Here is a 26713-nt window from a genome sequence, read left to right as displayed (position 1 = left end):
TGGGGAAAGGCTAACGATGACTTCTGATTCCACCTTTCATCTGAACTGGTTCTCTCTGCTTCCAGAGACTGCACTATGCCAAAAGTTGCTTCTGGGCCACAGAAGCCACTCTGAGGGCAGAGGGACTGAGCACACCCTCTGTTACTAGTACTCAATAAGAACAGAATTAAGATAGTAGAGCCCAAATGGAGAAAGATGTGTCCCTGGTATTCCACGGCAGAAATGGATCTACACTCCCAAACAATTAGTCTTATACTCTGTGGCCAGCTGCTCTACTCCCGCTAGCATCAGGCAACAAGGAGATTTAAGTGAAATTGCCCTTTGAGGGCTCACCTGGGTCCTTAACGACAAGGTTATCACCACTTCTTTGAGAAAAATGCATCCTAAGTTCCAGAAAGCCATCTCACAAAGGGAACTCTTTGAACTCAAAGCATCTGTGAATTGGAGGCAATCCAATTTACCCTACTTCAGAAGAGGAGACTGGGACATTAGCATTAAGAGAAGATTATCTGGCAGACCGAAGAGATGGAATGGGGCATTTTTCATGTACCATTTCCCTCTGCCCTCGAGAACCCACTTGCTGTGATATCTCTGCTGGCTGAAGACAAAACATGGCCCAGGAATCCCACATGTGCTTAGCTCTGTGTCTGCACTGTGAGCCTTCTGCATCAGTACTGGCTCATCTCTGGTGACAATGACAGAGAACGGAACATGTGCCTGCAGGAAGAAGAAGGCTCAGTGGAGCAATCCTTTAAATATGTGGATCAGCTGGCTGCATCCACAGCTGAGCAGTAATCATTTCTACACTGTAATGAAAGGGAATTGGGCATGGTCTGTTCCCAATGCTGAGAAAAAGTCTACCATTTTGTTGGCACAGAGGTTTAGACCAAGGCTAACCAAGGTTACTCAGATGGTGCAGTGAGCCATGAAGGCCTTTTCTAAAGTCATCAGAAAGGCTAACCTTGGTTTCTACTCAATCTGAGCTTTACTATTGCTACTGTGATTAAAAACAAGCAACTGAGAAGACTATAAAGATAAAGCTCAACATACCCAGGAAATAGTGAACTATAAGATGCATGGAAACATCTGTAACACTGCTCCTAGATGCTTCAAGGATTTCTGGTCAATTTTAACAAATAGCATTCTTGGGCCCTATAGAACTGTACTGGCCAGTCCTTTACTCACCAGGGCAAAATCCTGTTGTTTAGAGCAAAAGGCTTCTATAACGTGTCTTTAATTCCCACTCCTTTTCATTGCCCAAAAACATTTACAAAACTTCAGGTATACTTCAGACTAGATAGATAGTATTTTTAATAATCATTGCTACAGTTTATGGTTTAGAGTGGAGACAGCAATGAGGGAAAATGGGGCTAATTTTTAACAGGTTAATTTCTTTTTAGAAAAACAATTGATAAATACTATATAAATATATATATATATATATATATATATATATATATAGAGAGAGAGAGAGAGAGAGAGAAGCTAAAGGAAGATAATAAAAGCAGCCACAATCTTACTACAATAGATTAATAAGTGTCTTTTCTTTCCCATCCTTTCTATCCTATGTTCAAAAGTTGACAAAATTTCATATATAAATAATACTATACATACTATAGAATTATGCTATAATTCTTGACATATCATTTTTGTAAATTCTTTTTATTTAATATAGTAAAATTGATAGAGTAATACATTTAACTAATATGACATGTTAATATATTCTCTTTACTTAATATTACACTTACTAATAGCTATATATTATTTAACATCATAGTGGTATCATAGTATCCCATTTAAAAGTGATGCATTTTATACAGTAATCCTTTAATTCTTTATACTCTGTTTATTCCCAATATTTTTCTCTCATGAACAATGCAGATGTGGACATTCTTGAGCATAATTTTTATGAATGCTCATGGTCACCTCCTTAGAACAAATTCCTAAAAATGGCATCACTATATCAAGGCATATACCTAGTTTGAGGCCTATTACTATAATTACCAAATTACCTTACAGGAGGACTCGCAACTTCTATATACACTAACAGCACACATGAATGCCAGTTGCACAGACTTTCTACTACTTCTATTTTTGGTCTTGGTCAATTTGACTGTTAAGGGAAAAAAAATTTTTGTTTTAAAATGTCAAGTCAAGACCATTATTTGACATCTTTTTTACATTTTTTAGTATCAAAAGAAATTCAACACTGCTAAGTAAATGGAATGCTACATGGGCTGGAGCTTATGATTTTTCCTTCAAAGAGAATTCTTCCATACATATCATCAAAGCAATACTATTAATAGTATTGCTTTCAGCCTGGTCATGGAGGAAGACTATCGTTGAATTGGACATTATATTCAGTATTTGTTAAAATTGGATTTTACCTAGATCCTGGCACTTTATAATTTTCAAAACTGTTTCCCATTCTTTCCTCTCATTTAACTCACAACAACTCTGCGAAGTAGCAAAGACTGGAATTATTACTTTCATATTACAGATAATGAAACCATGCCCAGACACTCATTCCATCCTTTTCATCCATTTAACACACACATGGCTCACTTCTATATTGCATACACATAGTTGGCGTTCATCTCTGGCAGAAAGACAAACTGAAGACACTCCTTTCAGGTTTCCAGAACAATCCTCTCAAATTTAATTTTTCAGGTTCTTTTGGGATTCCAAGTGGGGCTTGGACCCCTTTGGCTCTCTTTGTAATATTCTTTTTTCCTCCTTTGTAATATTCTTGATAGGAACATAAAGAACCTGCTTCTTTCCCAGTTATTTAACTTCAGTATTTTTATGCCATTTTCTGACCTGTATAATAGTAAGTCTACAAGTATTTTTTAATGGCTTCTACCTTTGTTTCACACTTAGAAAACTCTTTCTTTTTTTTTTTTTTTTGAGAGAGGGTAAGAGAGAATCTTAAGCAGCCTCCACACCCAGTGTGAGCTAGACAGTAGGCTTGATCTCATAATCTGAAATCATGACCCGAGCCAAAATCAAGAGTCTGACACTTAACTGCCTGAGGTCCCCAGGCTCAGCCTGATGTCAGCTGATGTTCCTGTTCATCTCAGAAATCTCCATCTTCATGTACAGAAGTCATCCCTGTGCTTCCCAGTCAATGCCAACAGTGCCTTGTACTTGATCTGATACAAGGTCTTGGCCTCAGCCCAGCTGTGGTTGCTGAGCTCCTCATAGTGGTTCTTGACCTCAGCGATAATGCCATCCCGGTCCAGGGAGCGGCTGTTGTCCATGGACAGCACGAGGGACGTGTCTGAGATCTGTTACCGCAGGTCCTGGATCCCCTCTCCATAGAGGGGCCTTAAGAAGATGACCTCATGTGTCAGCCCTTCCAGGAGACACTCCAGCTCCATCATGTTCATGTCAAATTCATTCCTATTCTTGATGAAGACAAATTTATTCCCCATGTCTGCATACACTTTGATATCTTCCTCATGTTTATTCTGGAAGCCCCCACTGGCCCCCACATGTTGTCATGGTTCCACCTCCAGCTTCAGCTTCTCCTTGCCTACCTTGTGTCCAGCTGCCCCCCCAAGCATTGTTGATGTAACTCTTAAACATGCTGTCCATGTTACTCTGAGCATTTTTCTGCTGCTGCAGGAGGCTCTACTTGGACTCTAGGATTTTTTCTCCTGCTCCAAGTGCTGCAGCTTATTGCTGGAAGGAGGCAAACTTGTGGTTGAGGGCCTTGATCTGCTTCTTCTCCTGGATGTGCATAACCTGGATATTCAGGCTCACTTCTGGCTTGAGGGGGCTCAGCAGGCTCTGGTTCAATGAGAGAGCCACGATTCCTCTCATACCCCTGGCCCTGTCATAGCCTCCAACCACCTCATGCTGCTTCTCAGGCCACTCAGAAGCTGCTGCCCACCCAGAAGAAGGTGGAAGAGCTGATGTGTGCACCTGGCACTCTCATGGAGGAGCAGCTACTGAAGGCCTCAGGGCTGGAGGCGGACATCTTGTAAGACTTCTAGGTCACCTGGATGGTCATGGTAGAACCTGGAGAGGAGGCTGGGGTGGAGGAGAGTAGGCTGAACCTGACAGAGGTTTGAGAAGGAGGCAAGAAGCTGTTTCTAGGTTGAAAGGTTTTTGAGTCATCTCTTGTTTATAGATCTAGAAACTGCAACACTGAGGAACTGACTATTTCAAGTTCCACCAGATCAGGGATAGAGATAGTATTTGAACCCAAGCAGTCTACTTCCAGAGCCCAAACTCCTGACATTCATCAAAAAGAAGATGAATGAATGAATGTTCTAGAACTGAGTCAGGATAAGCTCAGCGAAGATTCTCATGTGCCAGCAGGAGAGAGTAAACTATAGAAATCTTGAAAGGAAGCTAATAGACCGTCGAGCTAGCTATGTCCCCTTGGGAAGCTGTGTGTCAAGACCAGAGGCTTGTTATCTTCCTGAATTACGTGTCCAAGATATGATACAGAGTCAGTTATAGAAAATGGGATCCACTTTAGTGACTGTGATGGTTAACTGTATATGTCAACTTGACTGGGCTAAGGCCAAAGACAACTGGACAAACATTATTCTGGGGTGTGTCTGTCAAGATGTTTCTGGATGAGATTAACATCTGAATCCATGGACTAAGTAAAGCTGATTGTCCTCCCTGATGAGGGTGGGCCACATCCAATCCATCAAAGACCCAAAGAGTATAAATAGTACAAAAAGCCTAAGTGAGAGGGAACTCCTGCCCAACTGCTGAGCTGAGACTTTTCCAGCTTTCAGATTTGGAATAAAACACTAGCTCTTCTTGGATTTCAAAGCCTGCTGGCTTTTGGACTGCAACTGACAGCATTTGTTCTCTTAGTTCTCAAACTAGAACTTTGGACTCAAACTAGAACTATATACATCAGCTCTCCAGGGTCTCCAGCTTGCTGACTACAGATCTTGGGACTCCTCAGCTTCTACAATCATATGAGCCAATTCCTTATAATAGAGCTTACTATAATCTACAATATTAGAGTTCTTATGATAAATAGAATGAATATGATCTATATATCTACCTATCTATCTCAACTGTTGATAGGATGAAGTAGTGAAAATAGTACCAACGGCCTTAAATTTCCTATCAAAATCCTTATGGTTCCAAAGTTTTTCTCTGAATTTTTTTTGATAATGTTACTCAGGAATGAATAAGTCACTGCATTAGTCAGGGTTCTCCAAATAAATAGAACCAATATGATATATGTATCCATGAAAAATTTTTGGAACTATAGGGACTTACATAGGAAATTTAAGGCCTTAGGTATTATTTTCAGTACTACATTTTATTAACAGTTGGTATTTTAGAAGGAAGTAGCTCATGGTTTAAAAAAAAAATTGATTGTTCTAAATTGAAAAATACCTTCCCAATTTATCCTTGTGGGGTCTAAATATTCTACTATAGTACCAGTATTTATAACATGTCAATGCCTAGCTTTTGATAAGAAATAATAATTTCCTTAGTAGCCAAGAGATACCCACAGCTCTCTTCCCTGCCTCCCCACTCAGACCCTCAAAGAGGTTGCTATCAAACAATCATTTCTAGGTTATACATGGCAGAGTCCTAGGGAACAGAAAATTCACCAGGCCAAACAAAGGGGAGTCTCTGTTTTTACCCTTTTCTCCCTCACAGGGATAGGGAAAAGAGTTCAGGAGGCAACTCCTTCAAATCTGCCTCTAATCTAGAAAAGCCTAAAATAGATAGGCCACACAGGTTCTCCCCTGAGCATTAAGGCAAGTCTGCTCTCTTCTCTTCTTGAACTCACTGGCCACACTGGAGTTACCTTTTGTTAATCAGCAAAGTCCCCAATGTCTTATCTGGCCTAAGGAGTAAAGAAAGAAGCTTGTTGTCCATCCCCTACTAGCTTAGTTAAGAAGAATTAGTCAAATGATACATCATTGTTCACTAGGGGTCCTCTTTTTGGCTTAAGCCAAGTCTTAATAGAGTTCAGCCTTGAACAGCATGGGTTTGAACTGCACGAGTTCACTTATATGTAGAATTTTTACACTACAATACCATAAGTATATCTTATCTTTTATGATTTCCTGAATAATATTTTCCTTTATATCTGACTTTATTGTAATAATACAATGTATAATATATATAATATACAAAACATGGTTAATTGACTGTTTAAGTTATTGGTAAGGCTTCCTTCCATTTAACAGTAGGCTTTTAAGAGTTAAGTTTTGGAGGAGTCAAAAGTTGTACACAGATTTTCAACTGTGCAAGGGATCAGTGCCCAAAAGCCCCACATTGTTCAAGAGCCAACTATACTTAGGACTGATGACTTTGCTGGCCATTGCCTTTCATGTACATATTTATACAAAAAAGTGACCAATCCAAATCAGGAGTTATGTGGTTCTAGATCCCTTACTGAAAACTATCTTAAAATCAACCTCTTTCATTTACTAATACTCTCTAGCCATAATCAAATATAAAAAAATCACAGTGCTATTATATATTCCTTAATTCTAAATTTTCTATTAGTTGTGTTTCTATCAACTGTGGCTTTGGTTTTTGTTTAGTGAAGCGACTGGTTGGTTGGGATTTTTTCCCAGCCAAACTAAACAAACTGGAATTTGTTTAATATCCAGTAAAATCTTACTAATTTGTAATTTCAAATTAGTAAAAGTAATAAAAATGTTAGATTATCAAATGTTTATAAAGTAGACAAGCCATTGTTTTTACCTGTCCATTCTCTTACTCTGTTTAAATAACACATCTCTAATGTTAATATACCATCCACCCTCCACCTCAGACAATGTAGTTCTGGGTGGTTGTCCACATACTTGCTCCCTCTTGACCAAAAGAATACCACTTCCCTGGTCATAGTACCGGTTTTAGTGATAGACTTCTGACCCAAACAGGGCCAAAGTTAATCCTGAGAATTTTGCTCAAGTTTTTCATTCAGTTGTTCACACAACGTACATTTCTTGATAGCCTACTACAAGTCCAGTCACTGTTGTAGGCAATAGAGATATTATAAATGAATAAAAACAAACAAACAAACAAAAAACACACAACAAAACAAAACAAAACAACAACAAAAAAAAAACCAGGATCCTCCCTGTCATCGTGATGTATACATTCTACTAAGGAAGACTCTAGCACAAGTACAATAAATATGATAAATAAACTGTATATAATACATTAGTATTAAAAGCTAAAGGTGAAAAACAGGAGAGATGTGAATGTTAACGGAGGGAAATGTTAGAATTTGCTCAGAGGTCAAATAACCATTGGAAAACAGCCGCTCTTTCACCTGGAGCTGCCAAGACCCATTTCTACCTCCAGGAGAGGAGAGCTGGATTGGTACCTGGGTGGCTCAGTCACTTAAGTGTCCAACTCTCAGTTTCAGCTCAGGTCATGATCTCAGGGGTGTGAGATGGAGCCCTACACTGGGCGTGGAGCCTGCTTAAGATTCTCTCTCTCCCTCTTCTTCTGCCCCTCCCCCTGCTCAAGAGCACATGTTCCCTCACTCGCTCTCAAAAAAAAAAAAAAAAAAAAAGATGGGAAGGAAGGAAGGACAGAAAGGAGGAAGGAAGGAAGGAAGGAAGGAAGGAAGGAAGGAAGGAAGGAAATTAAGTCAACTCAAAGGAAAGCAGAGCCTAGAGTTGTGGTGAAACAAAATCCTAATGACTTCATTGGAGCACCTGGACTCAGCTGTGCCTCCAATTTTTGTTTTGTTTTGTTGTTTTTGTTTTTTGTTTTTTCAGTTATATGAGGCAATAAATACCCTTATTTCTTTCTAAATTGGGTTTTCTGTCACTTGCAACCAAAAAAGATCTGACTAATGCCAACACTTTCAGGTATATATAGAAACTTAAAGTACCTTACAATGTGTTTCTAAGTGGGGTTCCTGCTGTACTTGGATTATTGAATAGCTAGAACTCATTTCTAATTAGGAGTATGCATTTACATGTAAACACCTAAATTCCTAAAGACCTTAAAAACAGCAGGTTCTCTTTAATGTGTTTAAACAAGTTCCTTAAAGTGTGGTTTATACTCTTAATTTAAGAAACTCTTTCATATAGACTATTTCAAGGTCACTGTTGTCCAAATCAAGGAATTCCAGATTCTAAGCTATGTCAGTTTAAAAAAAATCAATTTGATTTTACCAGAAATATTTCTGCCTTTGTGTATAGGATAGTTGTGTTTTGGACTTCTTTGAGGCATGACACAGAATAAAGAAAATTCTCACCTCACCTTCCACTGGAGGTGTTGCTTCTGTTGTGAGACCCATGTATGCAGTTGAGGACCAATCCTCATCTGCTTTAAAGGGAGAACCAATCATCCATCACTGGCCATCCTACCATGCTAAGGGTTCCAAGTTAACTTGACCACATAATGATGATCAGCCACAACATACCAGCTGACCAGAACCCCAACGCTGTATTGAAGCTTGTTTGAGTTAAAGATTATAGAAGGCAAAGAACAGGTGTTAAATTTTCCTCATCCCTCTTCCTCCATTTCTCCTCAATTTGATCTTACTTGCTTCCCATCCTGAAATCAAAATGAATCACAGCAAAACACACACACACACACACACACACACACATCAATGGTTGCTTTCCCTTTCAACCCAATATCCCTTGTGACACCCTTTCATATAGGTGCAAATGTAGCAAATTCTGAAGCAGGACTTCTGCTCCCCCAAACCAACCAAGAGGACCCAAGCAGGAAACAAAGAGATGATAAAGGCCCCACACTGTAAGTGAGCCATGAACAGCTAGGGAGCAGACATTTCCTTGGGGCTTACAGAAAGGAGACTAATCTAACTCTGTCATCTGAGCCATCCCTGGACAGATCCCACCTCAGGGTATAAGCGCAACAAAAGGAGGACATTCAAGGGAATTCTCAGAAATGGGAGTGAGTCATCAGCCTGGGTAAACAGGTCATGGCCTTTTCCTCTCCTTCCCATGGAGGGAAGTCTGAAGGCTCCTCTCTCACTTAAAGAAAGAAAGGCTTCAGAAGTACCAGGCATAGGGCTACTAGGCATAGGAGACTGGCTTCTTTTCCCCAGGTCACATGTCTGCACATGCAGCGTATTTGTGGGGCTACCTATGCCTATTGAATAGGAGAAAGATAATTTGAAAAAGATAGCTGAGCAAGAAAAGGGGTGGTGAGTAGAACACCTTTGGTGTGCAAAGACTGTTAACTTTCTTCTTGAGCCAGTATTCTGGTACTTTACCCAAAATGGGCCCTAAGGCGGTATCTAAGGGCACTGCAATTCCAAGGCAGGGGGCGGGCAGCTCTATGCTAGAAAACAGTGAGAAGGTCTCCTACAAGGCTCCAAAGATCTTATATAGAAATCTTTGGAAAAAGAATCAACAGTCAACCAGTAATATCCTGAGAGGCCGCCACACCTAGCGGAGGATACAAGCACACATTTTCAAGAAAGCCTTCAGTGAGCCTTCTCGCCTCACCTCTTCTTTCTGTCCCAGCACCAAGAATATATGAGTAAAAAGGATGGATGGAAAAGCAAAGGAGCAAGCCAAACCCCTGCCCCTCCAAATGCTTCAAGCCAGGGGCTCGAGAAGGAGAAAGGAGTATTACATGAGAATGAGACTGAAGTTTTAAAGTGGGTAAGTTGATGGGGGTTCCTGGGTGGCTCAGTTGGTTAAGCATCTGCCTTTGGCTTAGGTCATGATCTCAGGATCCTGGGATCAAGTCCCACAATGGGTTCTCTACTCAGTGGGGAACCTGTTTCACCCTCTCACTCTCCATCATTCTTTCTCTCTCTCAAATAAATAAATAAATAAAATCTTAAAAAAAAATAAAGTGGATGAGTTGGAACTGGCCTTTTTTAATATGTTAAATCAACTGGAAAGCTATGGTGCCCAAGGTGGTATTGTTAAAGGAAAGGGAAAAAAGATCCATTAGAATATGGATTAAGATAGCAATTTACAGGAAAATAAAGTCTGTTCTGAGTCATATTTCTGTCTAGAAGGTTCAATTCTCTCAAACATCCCTAAAAAGTCACCTGTTCCATTTGCAAAGACCAATGGCCAATTTATACACCACACCAGCTCCAGATTCCCACAAGATCTCAGGTAACAGTTAGTGGTTAAAAAGTGATAGGGAAAAACACATAAACTCTTCAATATTGAGAAAATCTAAAATCCTTGAAAAGGAGGAAGGAAAACCATAGCATTTACAGTAGTACCCCCTTATCTGTAAGGGATACATTCCAAGACCACCAGCGGATGCCCGAAACCACAGATAATTCCCAACACTATGTATCCTATGTTTTTTCCTGTTCATCTGTACCTATGATAAAGTTTAATTTATAAATTAGGCACAATAAGAGACTAACAATAATAACTAATAATAAAATAGAACAATCATAATAATATGCTGCAATAAAAGTTATGTGAATGTGGTCCCTTTCTCTCTCAAAATACCTTATTGTACTGTACTCACCCTTTTCTCCTTCTTTTGATGATGTGAGAGGATAACATGCCTACGTGATGAGATGAAGTGAGGTGAATAGTGCATAGGCCTTGTGACATGGCATTAGACTACTCTTGGCCTTTTGAGGCTACATCAGAAGTATATCATCTGCTTCCAGAGCTCTTTTCTTTGGAAAACCAGAGTCCACGTGAAACCAGAAAACACAGTGGCCATACGGATGTAACCAGTGAAGAACAAGAGCCAGTGAAGCCAATACATGCACAGAGATGCAGACATGAGAGACTGTGAGTTGAGTCCTGACAGGATGGGGCCTGGAGGCAGTCATCCTCAAGGCCCGTGATCTTCCTGTGCACCTTGAGCTTGACCAAAAACTCATAAATCCTGTGTTCTAAGTTTGTTTGCCCTGGGTGTCTGTCCCTGAAAACCAAGCATTTCAAGAGGAGTAAAGCTACACACAAAAATGCCATGCCACTGCAATGGTTTATAGTCCAGCCCAAAGGAATGAGAGACAAAAATGGAGAGACTCACGTCTAGAAGAACTAGGTAAGAGGTGGGTGCAAGAGGAGATGTGATGGATGTAAGGGAGACCGAACTGGCTGTGGCTGGTCAGGTGACAAAAGAGCAAAGATCTGACAACCTATTGTTGGAGGAACAGTTCTAAGACAAAACAGGCTCTGGAAAGTTACACCTTACAACAAAGAGCACATGGTAGGAAAAGTCCCCGAGCTCTATTCGTCCTGGGGAAAGAAGGGATCAGACGGAGAGGCGCCCTGAACTCCTCAAAAGGATCTACACACCACAGTTAAAAGGATGAGCTAGTAGAGTTGCTTTTAATCACTCTTTGGGCAATGGAACTCTTTCTTCCAAGGAAATATTATGCAAATAGATAGGCAATGGATTACTTGAGCAATTTAAACCTTCATTGCTTGACCCCCAAACACTTCGTTGTCTGAGGAACCCCTGACGTTCCTCCAGGAAACATCTGGATTTTGTGGAGCAGAGGGTGAAAGCCAGAAACATGCTCCCATAGCATGAGTGTACTCTGTGCACCCGGAACCGTGCTTCAAGACAGCCCGATGCCCTTTAGCAACTCAAACAGTGCCCGTGACACCATACTTATAAAAAGCATGGAATTTAAATAAAGATACTTGGTACTTTTAGAAGGAAAACAAACCATATCTAAACTCGCCTGGTTAGACTCATTTTTTTTTCCTTATTTGTTCCTACCAAATTCTTACATTTGTAACAATCGCACTAGTGTTTTCCTCAACCATGCTCCCACGTACCAGCTTTGCTCAGAAACTTCCATGTATACTTAATGCCAGTATCTTATAATTTCTTGAGAAGGACAAAGACAGAAGTCCATTCAAGGCCATAAGACTGCTTTTTCTCCTAAGAAACTGCCAGCCAAATTTCTCAGGGAGGAACTGGAAATGAAGTGAGAGACATTGATAAATTTCCCTGCTGAACAATCAATAAAACCCCCACCATCCTGTTCAGACTCCCACTGTGGAAGCAAGGGCCGTAATTACATTGTCAAAAATTCAAGTTGCCCGGGCTGACAGCAACCCCCTTAAAAAGTGACAAGTGATTGGCACTCGGTTTGGGGTAGTGAACCTGGATTGGCAGACAGAGTGGGGAAAGAAAAAGGCACTAGTGAAATTTCCTTATTGACCACAACCAGCCAGACCCCAGATGGCCACTCTGGAGGCATCCTGAGACCCCAGAGTCACATTTAGAATCCCAGTGAGCAGCTGACAGGATCTCTTAGGCAATCTGAACCCCATCAGAGATTCTGAACAGAAGAGTCCTGCCCCGATCCACTCCCAAACCCCAAGAAAGAGAAAGATGGCCTGCGTGTGTGTGTGAGAGTTTCCTACATTAAAAGAAAAACATGAAATGTGCTTTCAGCTCCATCGTTTCTCATGACAGCTGAATAGCAAAGCCTGTTTGCTTAGCGATATGAATCCATGAGAGAAATTAGCTGAAGCAGAAGCGTTCCAGGGGGTGGCAATGAAGAAGGAGATGGGGGGGGGGGGGGGGGGGAAAGCCATTGTCCTCACATGAGGACTTGTGTGATTCTCTGTGACCCAAGCTGGAGCTAAATTAATACCCGTCAGTCAGTCCTCTCCCTGCTGGACGCGAGGGATAAAATGCGTCCAAAAGGCCTCATAGCTGGGCAGTGCTTTGTTTCTGCCTATCCTGAGGCCGATACAGACAGTTTCCAGAAGACTGTCTTGTAACCACACCCAGAAACGGTGGTTTTCCACTGTTGGGAAGCAGCTGTCCCACCAGAGATTAAAATCAAAAGGTGTTCTGTGGGTGGTGGGAACAGAATAGGAGATGCCTGGGAATGTTGCTAAAACCTCTCTCTTGCTCTGATCAGAAGAGGTAGACAAGGAAATTAATAAGGAGAAAAATCTCTAGGCAGGGCTGACCTCATGCCAAATTTTGAGATAGAAGCTCCTCTTGCTCTCCCTGCTAAAAGAAAACATGAGATAATTGGCCCTGGGTCCTCAGTGCTCTGGGGTGGGGCGGGGGGGTAAAATATAATAAAATGGTCGTAACTAACTCTGCTTGAGTGTCAATGTGTGCCAAATACTTTGGAGTGGTTCACAAGCAGTAAATCTACAAGGTGAGGACCATGTTTTCCGGTTTTATGGAGCTTCATTTGTCCAAGGTCATAGGTGATCTGTACCAGACCTGCGTGGAGTTCTGATTCCAAAACTATTAACCACTAAAAACAGCATTTCTCCAAGAGTAGTCAGTGACCCACATGAATCAGATCACCCACTGAAATGCACATTTCTAGGCCCATTCGTGAGGCCCACCAAGTCAGACTGTGGGGGTGAGGCCTAGAAACCTGCATATTAAAAAAAAATCTCCTAGAGAAGAGTTTTCTGTGCACTAGGTGGTGAGTCTCATTCCATCATGCCAGGAAGCCGAGTGAATGTGGGGTCATTAGGGATTCTGGGTGCAAAGCAGTGAATCAAGAGGCTCACTGTTTTGCATACTTGACAGCAAAAGAAAATGAGTTTTTCCCTAAAGCCCCAGTGTCACCAGACCCACGTCTGGCCCTGGGAAAAGGCCAGTGAAATTACGTAATGATTTTAGCCATGCTATAGAGCACAGCCGGAGGGGAATCTCAGACCTCAGAGGTGTAGGAGACAGGGAGAGGGGACTTGTGAGCCTCAGGCTGGCGGGAAGGAGGGGAATTCTCTGACAGACACTGGGGGAAGGTTCAGAACCCTCGCTCAGTGACTGCTTTTTCCCATACAGTGTTTCCTTCAAATGAATGAGATGTGGCGGCATCATTTCAGAGAGGAAAATAGCTTGCTTTTCCAAGTGTTCACTGTGCAAGCTCTGTGGTTGCCCAGAGATCCTAGCTACTCCCATGTTGGTAGCACTTTGGGGAAATGGGTAAACCCATTGGTGAGGACAACCTAATCCTGGGGATGCAGGAAAAGAGATGAGGAGGAGGTGGAGGGAGCAGGAGAAAGAGAAGGAAGGGAGGGAGGGAGAGGATATCCAGTAACATCCAATATCCAATATCCAGTATCCAATATCAGTAACATCCCAGGGCTGAAGCTGTAACACTGATTTGTAACTTTCAGAATTCTCCAACCACATCTGAAACATCTCCTTTGCTTTGGCTGGCCTGCCCTGATTGATTATGAGCAATGGCACTAAGGTTTTCTTAACTTGACAATTGTTTTAACACAAACGCTTAGGAGCACAGGATCCTTTGAAAAGGCAGGCTCATAAAGGTTTATTTATGAGCTGTTTTGCTGATCCTTCCAGATAGAACGTGAACATGAGAAGAGTTGGAATGAAAGAAGCGGGGTAGAAGAATTAGGCGTCTTCACCCTCTTTCATGTGTACTTCCATTTCTACCAAGAGTTGAACATTGGACTTGTATAGGACAGTGACCGTCAATCCAGAGGACCACTGTTAAGCTTCAGGGCCCTTCTGATGGTCTATAGCAAAAACTGTCCTGTGCCCTCTTGCTGTTCTCCAGCTGGGTTTCTTTAGTGGTAAAGAGCAGCACATTGGGTTGGAAGCCTAAGTGGCTGCTGGAGCGCAGCAAACATCTGAAGACCACAGTTGATGCGCGATAGATAGAAACCCTCATGGATGCTGAACAACAACATCAATGTAAGTTCTTGCTGATGAAGAGAGGAGGAAAGAGTCCTCTGTAAAGCAGAACATAAGAATCAATACTGTAGGCATTTTGCATTTCTGTCCAGATAGTTATGGGTTTTTTTTAAGCCTTACAAAATATATCCCCCATATGTAGAAGTCTGGCTGGCCAAAGTCAACACTTTATAAATGCCTGATGAAAAGATTTCATTTCCTCTCATAGGAAGCCAAAAGAGGCAAAAGACTGCATTTTAGTGTACTATGATTGAGGCCCACAGACTAACTAACCCCCCTCCCCCTTATCCGTGGTTTTACTTTCTGTGGTTTTAGTTACCCATGGGCAACTCTAGTCTGAAAACAGATGATCCCCCTTCTGACCTAGTCAGAAGGTCACTAATAACCTAACACTACGTCACAGTGCCTACCTCATTCCCCTCACTTCATCCCACTGTGGAGGCATGTTATCATCTCGTGATCACAAGAAGGGTGAGTACAGAACGAGAAGATCTTTCGAGAGACCACATTCACATAACTTCTACTACCCTGTATCGTTACAGTTGTTTTATTTTATTATTAATTATTGTTGTTAATCTTTTAGGGTGTGTAATTCACAAATCAAACTTTATCATAGGTATGTAGTTATAGGAGAAAACAGAGTGGGTGTATGTGTAGTTGGTACTATCCACAGTTCCAGCATCCACTGGGGGTTTTAGAACGTGTCCCCCACAGATAAGGGAGAACTACTGTGTAATACACAGAGCCTTAACAGAGCAGAATAGTAGACCCCTCAGCATAGCTATATGACCAATTTAGGTTGTCATGCCAATATAGAAATGTCAATATCGATGATAACAAGTTTTCTGGAGACTGGGCCACCATCTGGAGCCGACATTTTGACTTCCCTTTGGCTCATGCTATGTAACTGAAAGTATATAAGTATCCACTGAAAGACATTCGAAGCTCATCATTTTATACTTACACATTTTCCAGTTGATACTGAGGATTCTCCTGGTACACTTAGTAATTTCCTGAATCTCCAAGAAAATAAAAATGTCCATTTTTGTAAAGTAGGACTAAGTGATCAGAAGATGATAAAATGGCAACAGAAACACATGTAGCCTAATTCCTGTTTTCTTTTCTTTTCTTTTCTTTCCCAGAAATCCATAAGAATCAACACCCCTCCCACCCCACCCCCCCACCCCACCCCACCCCCCGCTAGTGACAGGATTCTAAGTAGAACTTTAACCAAATCCTGCTCCCAGGAGGGGAAGACAGCCATGACACAACAAAATAAAGTCATATCTATTTGATTTGTGATGCTATCAATGTAAATGGCCCATCAGTCAGTTTGCACTATGCTATGCTGCTGTTACAAACACCGATCCCAGTGGTTTCAGTAGACAAAGATCATTCCCCATTCACTTTCAGGATTGCAGCAGGTGGGCTGTAGCTCCACCCCGACTGTCCTCATTCAGGTGCCCAAGCTGAAGAATATAGTTGTCCCCCTACATGGAACAGGCTATTCTCCAGCAGAAGGAATGGGACAAATTGTCAAAGCAATGTAACAGCTCCTAAGATTTCTACTTGGCCATGCAGTCATCATTACCACTCACATTCCCTGACCCAAGCAAGTTCATGGCTAAGTCCCATCTCCCAGTGGGACAGAGAACTATAGCCCACCCCAAGGGAGGCACTGAAAGTCACCTTGCACTTGGTGGAGGCATATAATCCTCTTATAGGAAGGGGAGTACATAATTGGGAACCAAATATACTCTGTCTGCCACAGGGATCATAACAACTAATATTTCTTATTTAAGGAAATAGTGCCCATGCTGTAATTAACTTTGTTGTCTCAGCAACGAACAGCCAAAGATTCTTAAGGGGTTTTACCACTTGCCCATCACTGTCACATTATCTAGATACCATTCTACCTCATCTCTTCTGGTGAACTGTCTCACTCACCATGCAGGGAAAGAGTTCCATTCCTCACCGCCAGGAACTTGACACCATATGGAAAGAAGGGAGTAGAGTGGGAACTCCCGTAGAGTTTGATCTCAGCTTTGCCTTGGAAGGGCTCATCCTCAGATCCAATCCAGAGCTCTCCACCATCGGAAATGAGGATGGAGTGTGCCCTAAGCTCAATGGGTCCTGGATCCATGAAAATCAGCTTGCCTCCTAATGACCAAAGAGAAGATTGTCAGTCCTTAGAAGGATAAGGTTCACCTCCTTTTGACAGTTCCAATGTCTGAGGAAATCCTCTGCATTTATATACTTTTGCAGCAATTTAGACGTATTTTGTCTCCCCCTCTCTTCTAGAAGCTCAGTAGAACATGGATTGAACCCCCAAGGGTAGAAGCACTATATTAAGCCAGTTTAGGTTAGCGATCACTATTCATTGCATTTTTATTTATGTTCTTTTTAATGGCAATATTCTAAATGCCCAGTAATTTAGGACTGGTTAAATAAGGGTTGAGAGGGTCACCATTTTAGCCATTGAGCAGCAGACAAAAGCAGCACATAAAATTAAGTTTAGAAACACTAAGAAACAAGTGAATGAGAAATAGGAATAGAAGAAAATATGCCAAAATTATAAGACTGATGGTAATGGTAAAAGGAAATGTAATTAAGACTACCAGCATGACATCCACAGCACTTTAGCTGGCCAATGTCCATTTTGCTTTACTTTTTATAACAAACACAATGTTCCTTAAGAAATTGCTCTGTGCCACTGAATACAGTTGAGTGGGACTTTCAATCATCATATCCCATCCTACCATAGCCAAGCCAGGCTTATACCCAGGCTTTATATGGAAATTTGGAACAGGAGGGAACAGAAGACTGAAAATGTTTACTATTTAGTAATTCCAGTGGTGGCATCTAAATGAGCCCGAGAAGAGCTTCTATTTCTGAGGGCCACTGCCACCCCCCACAAAGCTCCTTCAGAATGCCCTGATCACTATCACTTCTACATCTGATTTTCCAGAATTTTCCTTCAATTATGTAAGTGACCCAACATAATATCAATAAATTTCCTTTTGTAAAAGAAAGTCGGTTTCTGGGATGCCTGGATGGCTCAGTGGGTTAAAGGCTCTGCCTTCGGCTTAGGTCATGGTCCCAGGGTCCTGGGATCAAGCTCCGCATCAGGCTCTCTGCTCAGCAGGGAGCCTGCCTCTCCCTCTCTCTCTGCCAAGTAAATAAATAAATAAGGTTAAAAATAAAAATTAAAAAATCTAAAAAAGAAAGTCGGCTTCTGTTATTTGTAATCAAATAATCTTAACTGATACAGATGTTTTCTCTAATATCTAAATTTTCTGTGACATACGAATATTATTTTATAATAAAATTATATTGTGAGAATAAATACTTAAGATATTAAAACATACTTTCACCTTTATAATACTTCTCTTTCAAAGGATTTAGAACAGTTGCATTGCATGCAGAATTTTCTCTGTAATGCTAACATGATTAAAGCAGCCCATGTAATAAACAACCACGTTCACCTGCATGAATTCCTAAATCTACCTCCCTCCATATGTGGTTTGCAAAAGTACTGGTCAGGATTCTTCTAGCCTGTAACAAAGTGGTTAGACTTGTAACTTGTCAGGGATCCTCTTTTCTACACCCTATGACAACATCTCATCCCAGTCAGAATAAAAGTCAATGTCCTGATGCTGGGCCCAAAAATGCCCTTCATGATTCACCACCCACCTCCAAGTCCACTGCAACATTATCTTGTAAGCCTCATGCCTTCCCTCACCTGCCCTGCACACACTGGCCCGCTTGTCAGCTCTCCAACAGGCCTCAGTCACTCCCTTACCTGCAGTGTTCTTCTATCCAACATCCCTGTGACTCCCTCCTTGCTATTTCCAGTCAAATGTTGATTTCTCACTGAGGACCTCCCTCTCCGGTCTATATAAAATAACATGCTCTAGCCCCTTACCCAAAGGAGTTTTCTTCATAACACTTACCATGAGGCATATTATTTATTTACATGCTTATTATCTGCCCACCTGCCACTAGAAGGCATGCTTCGTGAGGGCTCCTCTCCATTTTGTTCACCTCTGTATTGCCAGGGTCTAGAACAGTGACTGATACAGGTGGTTTGCACTCATTATGTAATTGTGGAGTAAATAAGTAAATGATTACATCATTTTAGAAGAGAACCTGGTTTAAGTATCTGAATTTCCTTTATGGACACACACATACACACACACCCCCTCTCATTTTCTCAGAGAGGATGTTGTTATTGCATGCAATCTATAAATCCATACATTGTCTCAATGAGCCAAAGATAGGCAAAGGATGTGAAGAGGCAACATGTCAGAAAAGAAAGGGCTCAAAAAGCAGATTCTTCTGTCATAAGGAGGGTCTCAGTGAGTGAGCAGCAGTGAAGGTCAAGACTTCAATTGCTAAATTTAGTCCTCAATCCAGTATGCCAAGTTACAAGTCAAATTGTGGTTCTCCAGAAATCACAACTCTAAAGTCTCAAACATGTACTGGAGGAATGAGGGGGACCTAATAAAAAGGCTATTTTTGTTTATCTCCATCTTAGTGCAAACATAGTGATCCATACACATTTGACCCCATAGTCATGTGTGGGCCACCTCATCCTTGACCTTCAGCTCCAGCACTGCTCTTTGACTCTCCTCAGCCCCCTTCCTGGAGCCTTCTAGTCTTGCCTCATAAATCGAAGCCACACACCATCAGCAACAGGCCCGGGATGTTGACATGGATTCAACCATTGAAATTGTTCTCTCCTTGCAGCCACAGTTTAGAACAGTGTACCCCACATGGGTATCCAGTTTCTCCCTCAGTAAAATGTACATGGTAATAGTTCTTCCCTCAAAGGGCTATGATGAGATTTCTTGAAGTGATACTTGTAGATCCCATGTCATGGGTCTGACACCTGCTAGACACTTCCTGCAGTGCTGGTGGTGGCTGCTGTCACCCTCGTCATCTGCTTGCCCCCCCCCCACTGTTGCCATTGCTACTCATTTACACAGTTCCTCCATCATGCAAACACTACTGGACCACCTCCTTCCAACATCTCGCCATTGGCAGGCCCACCTTTCCTTCTGAAACATGACACAGCAATCACACACTCACATAAACTATATGAGAGGCAAGAACTCTCCTGTGATCTATAGGCTTGATGCTGGAGCAGCAGCCCATGGCTTCCAGACTTCCAAAGGACCTACTGGCGATCTTGACTTTAATTTTCCCTTTCACTGGTGTTCCAATGACAAGAATAATCATTAGAAATGCAATAAAAATCCTTAATCCTGCTGTGAATGAGACGGAAGAAATGTGACCTGTTTCCTAAAACTTTTCACTCCCAGCCACGTGTCATTAAGGTCCCAACTAATTCTCTTCAACTGGAGGACCATAGACTTGCATGGCATGCGCCCTCCATTACAAATAGGCAGGAAATCTGAACTGACCTTGATGACAAAGTGTTAGAAGCAGAGGGCAGACTATTGGCCTCTGAAGGACTCTCAGTAAGTCCCATAAAATTGGTGGCCCTCTGATAACCCATTTCCAAATCTGTCCTACTCCATGCTGGGGATGGTCTGTTTTCTCATCATGTACATGCAAAACAGAACGATGCGTTCACTGAGACTCCTTCCAGCTCTAGAACACTGGACATCAACATCTTCAAGAATGCACTTGGGCATGCCAATACTGATGGAAACATGAAGCTTGTGTTTTCCTGACACACCCATGCTGCAGTGGACTTTGAATTTCACTTGAGAAAAGCATCCCATACACAGTCAGAAATCCAAATAATACTACAGTGAAAACAAAGCTGCTAACACTTACTGAGCACCCACCTTATGTCAAAATCTTTAGACATGTTGTCAGAAATGACCATCAAGGGCGCCTGGGTGGCTCAGTGGGTTGGGCCGCTGCCTTCGGCTTGGGTCGTGATCCCAGGGTCCTGGGATCGAGCCCCGGATCGGGCTCTCTGCACAGCGGGGAACCTGCTTCCCTTCCTCTCTCTGCCTGCCTCTCTGCCTACTTGTGATCTCTGCCTGTCAAATAAATAAATAAAATCTTTTAAAAAAAAAAAAAAGAAAGAAAGAAAAAGAAATGACCATCAAAACCAGCCTATGAGGTTGGTATCATACTCCGTATTTTGCAGACCAGAGAGAAGGCTGGGAGAGGAGGTCTGTCTCAGCCTAGAATAAGCCGAGCAAGCACTGGAGCCTAGGACCACCTGCCAGAAGAGCTCAGACCCTATCCACTTCAGCAAACCCTCCCAGGTTACTTTTTTATTAATTAGAATGATCATAGTTACCTTTAAGGAAAAACACATGCTAGCCTAAGTTAAGTTTGCCGGTGGCTTATTTATATATGATTTATTTTCACTTTGTTAATGTAGATATACTTCGCCTCATTCCAAACAGGATTTGAGGCAGATTACAAGGATTAGTGGGTGAATTTATAAACCTGGGCTCTGTTCCTTGTCACATCCAGCAAACTGTTAAACACACTAAAACAAATTGGCAGAAATTTAAAAACGTCATTTACTGATGGGAACTAATAATGACGCTAATGAAGGGAGAAATCTCAGCCCAAAGAAAATGAATGATTTGTGTTGGCAAGAGTACTAAAAACAGGATTAATTAATTAATGTGATAACCATTATTCCCAGCTAAAAAGCCTCCCCTCCCTCCTTATCAGCAGCAAGGATAAGGAAATGTAGGTAAATTAAGAATAGAGTTTGATGAGGAATTCAACTCTTTTTAATTGAAATAATTAAAAGCGATAACCAAAATGAAAGCTTCTTAGTGGAAAGGAATGTAAGGTTTATACTCAAGCTAGCCCTGTGCCGAGCCCCCAAGTGTTGTATCCTCACACTTTATTAGCTTAAAACAAATAGCCAGTGGGCTGCTGTGGAGCGTAGTGGCTTTGGATGGGAGGGTAGAGGGAGGACTTTATTCCTTCACTTTATAAAGCTTGACCGCATTTCTGAACGCTGAAATGAAGTGCAGGGCTGAAGGCGGCCTGTGACCGTGACCCTTCAATGGCTTGTTCATGAAAGCTGAGTCTGTCCCACAAGTGACCTTGAGTAATTTTATAAAAATCAATCAACCATCATGATTGTTACTTCCCCTCTAAAATAAATAAATGAACACAACTTTTTTTACATGTAATCACTTCTTTCCATTAAACATCCCTTTTATTTCTTTTAAAGGGAAGTCAAAGAGACTTTTAGCAGCTAGCTAATGTTTGCAAAGTACATCAAAACCTGCTTTCGGCTAACCCTACAATTAGCCATCCTCTGTAATAACCGCAAAATGATTTGTTGTATGTGTTTTGGGGGGAAAAAAAAAAGCCCCACTGTTTCAGCTATTTTCCCCCTCACGGTAAAAATTTAGAATCTAAATATTTTACTACACAGTAAGTCTCTAAAAGAGCCACTGTACCTTCTATCCTCGGTTCCTTCCCTCCCTTTCCTTGAGGGAAAGGCCCAGCTGGACCTTTGCACTGACAAGTCTATCAGACCTGGTCCTGGCAAGATCACGATGGCAACCACACCGCTGAATCCAAGGTCTGATGCTCTGTTCTCACCTGTTCTGAGTGGCCAGCACTATCTGACATAATTGGTCATTCCTTCTTTCTTGAAACTCCTTCCCCTCCCTTGCTGGTGCTGGTTTCCTCCTTTCCGCTCCCCCCTCAAGCCTCCCCTCCCAGCCTCCTCTACCTGATTCCTCCTGATTGTCCCAATAACTGGCACATCTCCACCCGTTGCCTGTCATTCTATGAACTGTGCGTTGGTTGTCTCACCTTGTCCTCCGGTTTTAAACACCATCCCAAGCAAATTGCTGGTGACTCCCAAATTTCTATCTCCAAAGCCCTCTTCTACCTCTGCCGCTCAAACTCATACACCCAAGGACCACCCAACATCTCTATGTAGGTGTCTCACAGGCTCCTCAACTTGGCACTCCCAGAACATCCAATCCTTGCCTTGCTCCACAGGTCATCCCACAGTTCCTGCAGAGATCACACGGCAACTCTATTCTTCCAGGTGCTCAGTCTAAAAATCCTCAGGTCAACGTTGCACTCACAGCCAATTTTCCAGGAAATTTTGTGCCTTCTTCCTTCAGACGATCTCCACAATCCCACCACTTCTCACCACTCCCACATCTCCCACTGGGGAGTGGGAAATTTAAGTCACTCTCATCTCATCCTTGGATGACTGTAACAGCCTTTCAACTCAGGTTCCTGATGCTGTCCCCATCTCCACCCCAGGGTTTACTCCCACAACAGCACCCAGTGTAATTCTTTTTCTTTCCTTTTCTGTAAACCTTCTTATGCCACCTCTCTGCTCAGAGGGTCCAATGGCTCCCACCATACTCGGAGTCAAAGCCTACTAAACCCTACGGGGTTGGCCCTCTCTGGCCCAATCACACTCCACTCTCCCTTGGGCTCATAGTCCTCCTGCTGCACTCATCTTCCTGCTTCCCCTGCCTCACAGCCTTTGCCTCACCACGTGCAAATACCTCCACCCACCACCAGGGTCCCTCTCCACCTTTCCTGCTGCATTGTTCTCCCTGCTGCTCCGCAAATCTCACAAAAACTATAACCTGCTCACTTGGCTATTTCTTTATAGAAATAAATACTATGAGAGTGAGAATTTTGGTCCATTTCAATCACACCCATAGCCCCTGTGCCTAGAATAGTGCCTAACATATGGGGGACATGGCAAAAGGTCACTAAATACGGGTTGAATAAGGAAGAGTTGAAGTTATAGATGTGAATAAGGTCTCCCATGGAGAGTGAGTGCAGAAGAGAGAGAAGAGAAACAAACTGTCAAATATTATTACTTAAAAACTAGAAGAACATGAGAAAAATAGCAGGATTCTTGGGTGTAATTCAAAGAATTCAGTGAATGAGAACATTTGGAAGGTCGTAGAGACATAGCTCTAGGAAGAACTTTAAGAAGTGTGAAGGTGGTGGATGAAGATGTCATTATGTCATTTTTAGGAGGCTCGGGGGAGAAGGTGTGCAGAACAAGAATGCACTTGTTTAGGTGAATCTGAGGCAGGTGATAAAATGAACCCAGGGAGAGTGACTCCAGGGTTAAGCAGAGGGAAAGCCAGAGGTGAGCAGAGGCAAGGTCCAGGCAGGCAGCTGAGGACCTCAATTAACTAGATCAATCTATAACCCGAACTAGATCACTCACTGCTCAAAGCCTGAACTGCCTACATTTGTATATGTAAATATCCAGTTTACTTATCCATGATGATTAATCCCCACTCAGGTTTTTGTGTCAACCGCAAATAATTCCTTAAAATGTTTCGCAGCCTGTTTCTGGTTAACTTTTCAGTTGTTATGCAATCAAATAGATAGGAAAGGTTGCAGAATTTTCTGTCCCTAGAGAATTAGAGATGACTATCCATTCAGGATGGACAGATCCCCCCTCTGCCAAGGTGACAAGGGCTGGCCGAGGGATCTGGGCACATTGCCACACCCTCTTGCACCACATTGTTGTGGATGTGGGTGGCAGGAGGAGGTGAGGAAGAGGGGGAAAAGGTAGAAATGGGGGAAGGCAGCCACAGCCCAAAGCCTGCATGGTTGGGGATGCTCACAGCTTCCTTTGTTGGCAAGATCCGGATTAGGCTTGTGCCTGATCCACTGGAGCAGAGCCTGGAAGCCTTCGAGGTGGGCTTGTCCCCGGCCAGAAAGGCGGAAAATCAATTTGGCTGGCAAACGAGAGCCCCCAAGAGCTCAGTGCACGCTCCATAATCCTATCCACTAGCAGCTCAGGAAATAGATGCCTGAGCCCTCACATATTCATGGGAGATGTGAGGCATAAATCAGGCTTTAAGGATTGGGGGCAAAGGGAATGGACTCTCTGGCTGGCTACTAATTAATCAAGCACAGAACACCTAAACCTAGCAACCTGGGAGCGAGCCATACACACCGCATTGGCTGTTGCTGCTGCTTTTCCCGATTTTTTTTTCCTTTTCAATTAAAATAGATATCGAATGAAATTTTCCCCCTTAGCTGATGCTGCTTATGCATCCCCCTATTCTTCCTTTAATTAAAAAACATGCTTATTGCAATACTTGCCAGAATCACTTTAACGGTATTTTAATTGTAATGTCTCTGCCTGATTAAAAAAGAAAATATGAACTAGAAAGTGTGGGCAAAAAAGGTTCTCGGGCTGCGGGAAAAGAATCACCCACCTCCTTGAAATGGATGCCACTTACTAATTCCTTAATTAGCCTGGTACCTCCATCAAATGGACAACATAGATGGGGAAAAATATATCTGAAATAAAATCACCAAGTCAGAGCCACAAACAATAGCAGTTGGGAAAAATCATTTTCAGCAATTCTGATTTTCCTGGCAGGACAGAGAACTACATCTAACAAAACAAAACAAACAACAACAAAAAAACCCGCCGTGCTCCAGACTGGCCCATGCAATGTGCCCAGCCAAGTTTCCACTGCTCTTTGCAAAGGGTCACATAGCCTTTGGGAAAAAAGTAGCAGGCCTAGGTTAATTGGCTTCTGGTCCTGACAACTATATATGGCTCCCTCTATTGTTTTAGGCTCACAGTTCTCAAACTTGAGCGTGCATCTCAGTCCCCTGGAGATCTTAAAACACAGACTGGTGGGCCTCTGACCCAAAGCAGGTCTGCTGCAGGGCCCCAAGATTTGCATTTCTCGCAAGGTCCCAGGTGATGCTGCTGATCGAGAACCACACTTTGAGAACCACTACTCTAGGTCAATCAAGAAACTGACCTAGGTATCCATAGCCTTGTGCTGTTTGCTCTCTTCCAAAATAGGTGGAGAAATACAAGATGGGATTGCAGAGTAACTCACTTCACCATCCAACCAATATGTGCCGTTACTTCCCAGCCTTTCAGCGAGGTGTTGAAAGAAAATAAAATGTGAAAAATACAGCCTCTACTGCCACAAGGTCAAGGTGAAGTTTAAATCGCTCCAGGTGAATAAAAATACCCTGGTTTTAGTGCATTGGCCAACTGTACAGCCAATGGAGAAAGGTGATAAAGATTGTGAGTCAGCATTCACTTTTTCTGTGACACATGAAACTCATTAAATTAATTTTATAAATTGATTAGCTCTATATTAATTATAACATTTAAACCTATTTGTAGAAAACTATATAAAAATATTTAAAGGAACTGAAACACAGATACAAATAAATGCCTTTGTCATTATAGCTACTATTATGAATTACTACTTAACTAAATCTTGGTTCCTTTGTTTTTTTAAGATTTTATTTATTTATTTGACAGAGAGCGAGAATAAGCAGGGGGAGTGGCAGGCAGAAGGAGAAGTAGGCTCCCCACTGAACAGGAAGCCTGATGTGGGACTCGATCCCAGGACCCTAGGATCCTGACCTGAGCCAAAGACAGACACTTAACGACTGAGCCATCCAGGCAACCCTCTTGGTTCCTTTCTATCTCCAAAAAAATCGTCCCATCTTTTTACCAACACAGGTTCTGGCATTTAAGTATACAAGGCCTTTGACTGGTCCATGAGTTTCTAAAATGTCATTTAAGACTTCAGAACAAAAGCTATTTACAAAGAGAAACAGAAAAGACCAGGAAAAAAAAAAGAAAAAGAAAAAACACACAAAACAAACCAACAAACAACCCTAACTTTTCTTCAAAGTCTGTTCCAGGCAGGTAAAAATCTCCCTCACTACCAAGTTACTCGTTCATTCAAATAATCTTCTCCCTCCTACCAAAGTTCAAATTAACACTGACCCAATCACATTTTTGAATAGCCCTCCAATTTGATACATTTCTCTAAGCAATTCGAAAGGTTCCAAATATAATTGTTCTCTGAATATCGTACACATAAATTGGCTGTAGCATACTAACTTCATGAGGGAAAGGTCACAGTTGTTTCCTCATAGGATTTGTTTATTTAAAAAGCGAGAACACCTCCTACCTTTTCCTGACCTGCAGGAATATTACAGTATATGAGAAATACAAGTGACAAAGGGCTTGGTCTCTGATATGTTTTTATATGCATAAGAATCCCGGATACATAAACATCCCAGAGTTCTAGTTCTGTTTTCCATCTGGAAATAGGATGTGGAAATCATTAATCAACAAATGAGGTAAAGAGGTAAGGAGAGACCAAAAAACCCTGAA

At 42.1% G+C, this 26713-nt stretch overlaps 1 protein-coding gene across 1 annotated transcript in view; it reads right to left on the bottom strand.

The window, feature by feature from the left end:
• Positions 1-26713, bottom strand: part of PKHD1 (PKHD1 ciliary IPT domain containing fibrocystin/polyductin) — a 443932-nt gene that overhangs the window by 276648 nt on the left and 140571 nt on the right. Inside the window, exon 37 of the mRNA XM_032864542.1 lies at positions 16534-16746. Within this exon, the coding sequence (XP_032720433.1) occupies positions 16534-16746 (213 nt within the window). The remainder of the gene's footprint in view (positions 1-16533; positions 16747-26713) is intronic.

The sequence above is a fragment of the Lontra canadensis genome, unplaced genomic scaffold (assembly GCF_010015895.1).
Source record: "Lontra canadensis isolate GAN:19392208 unplaced genomic scaffold, GSC_riverotter_1.0 scaffold27, whole genome shotgun sequence".
NCBI lineage: Eukaryota > Metazoa > Chordata > Mammalia > Carnivora > Mustelidae > Lontra > Lontra canadensis.
This window is presented reverse-complemented; position numbering and strand designations above follow the sequence as displayed.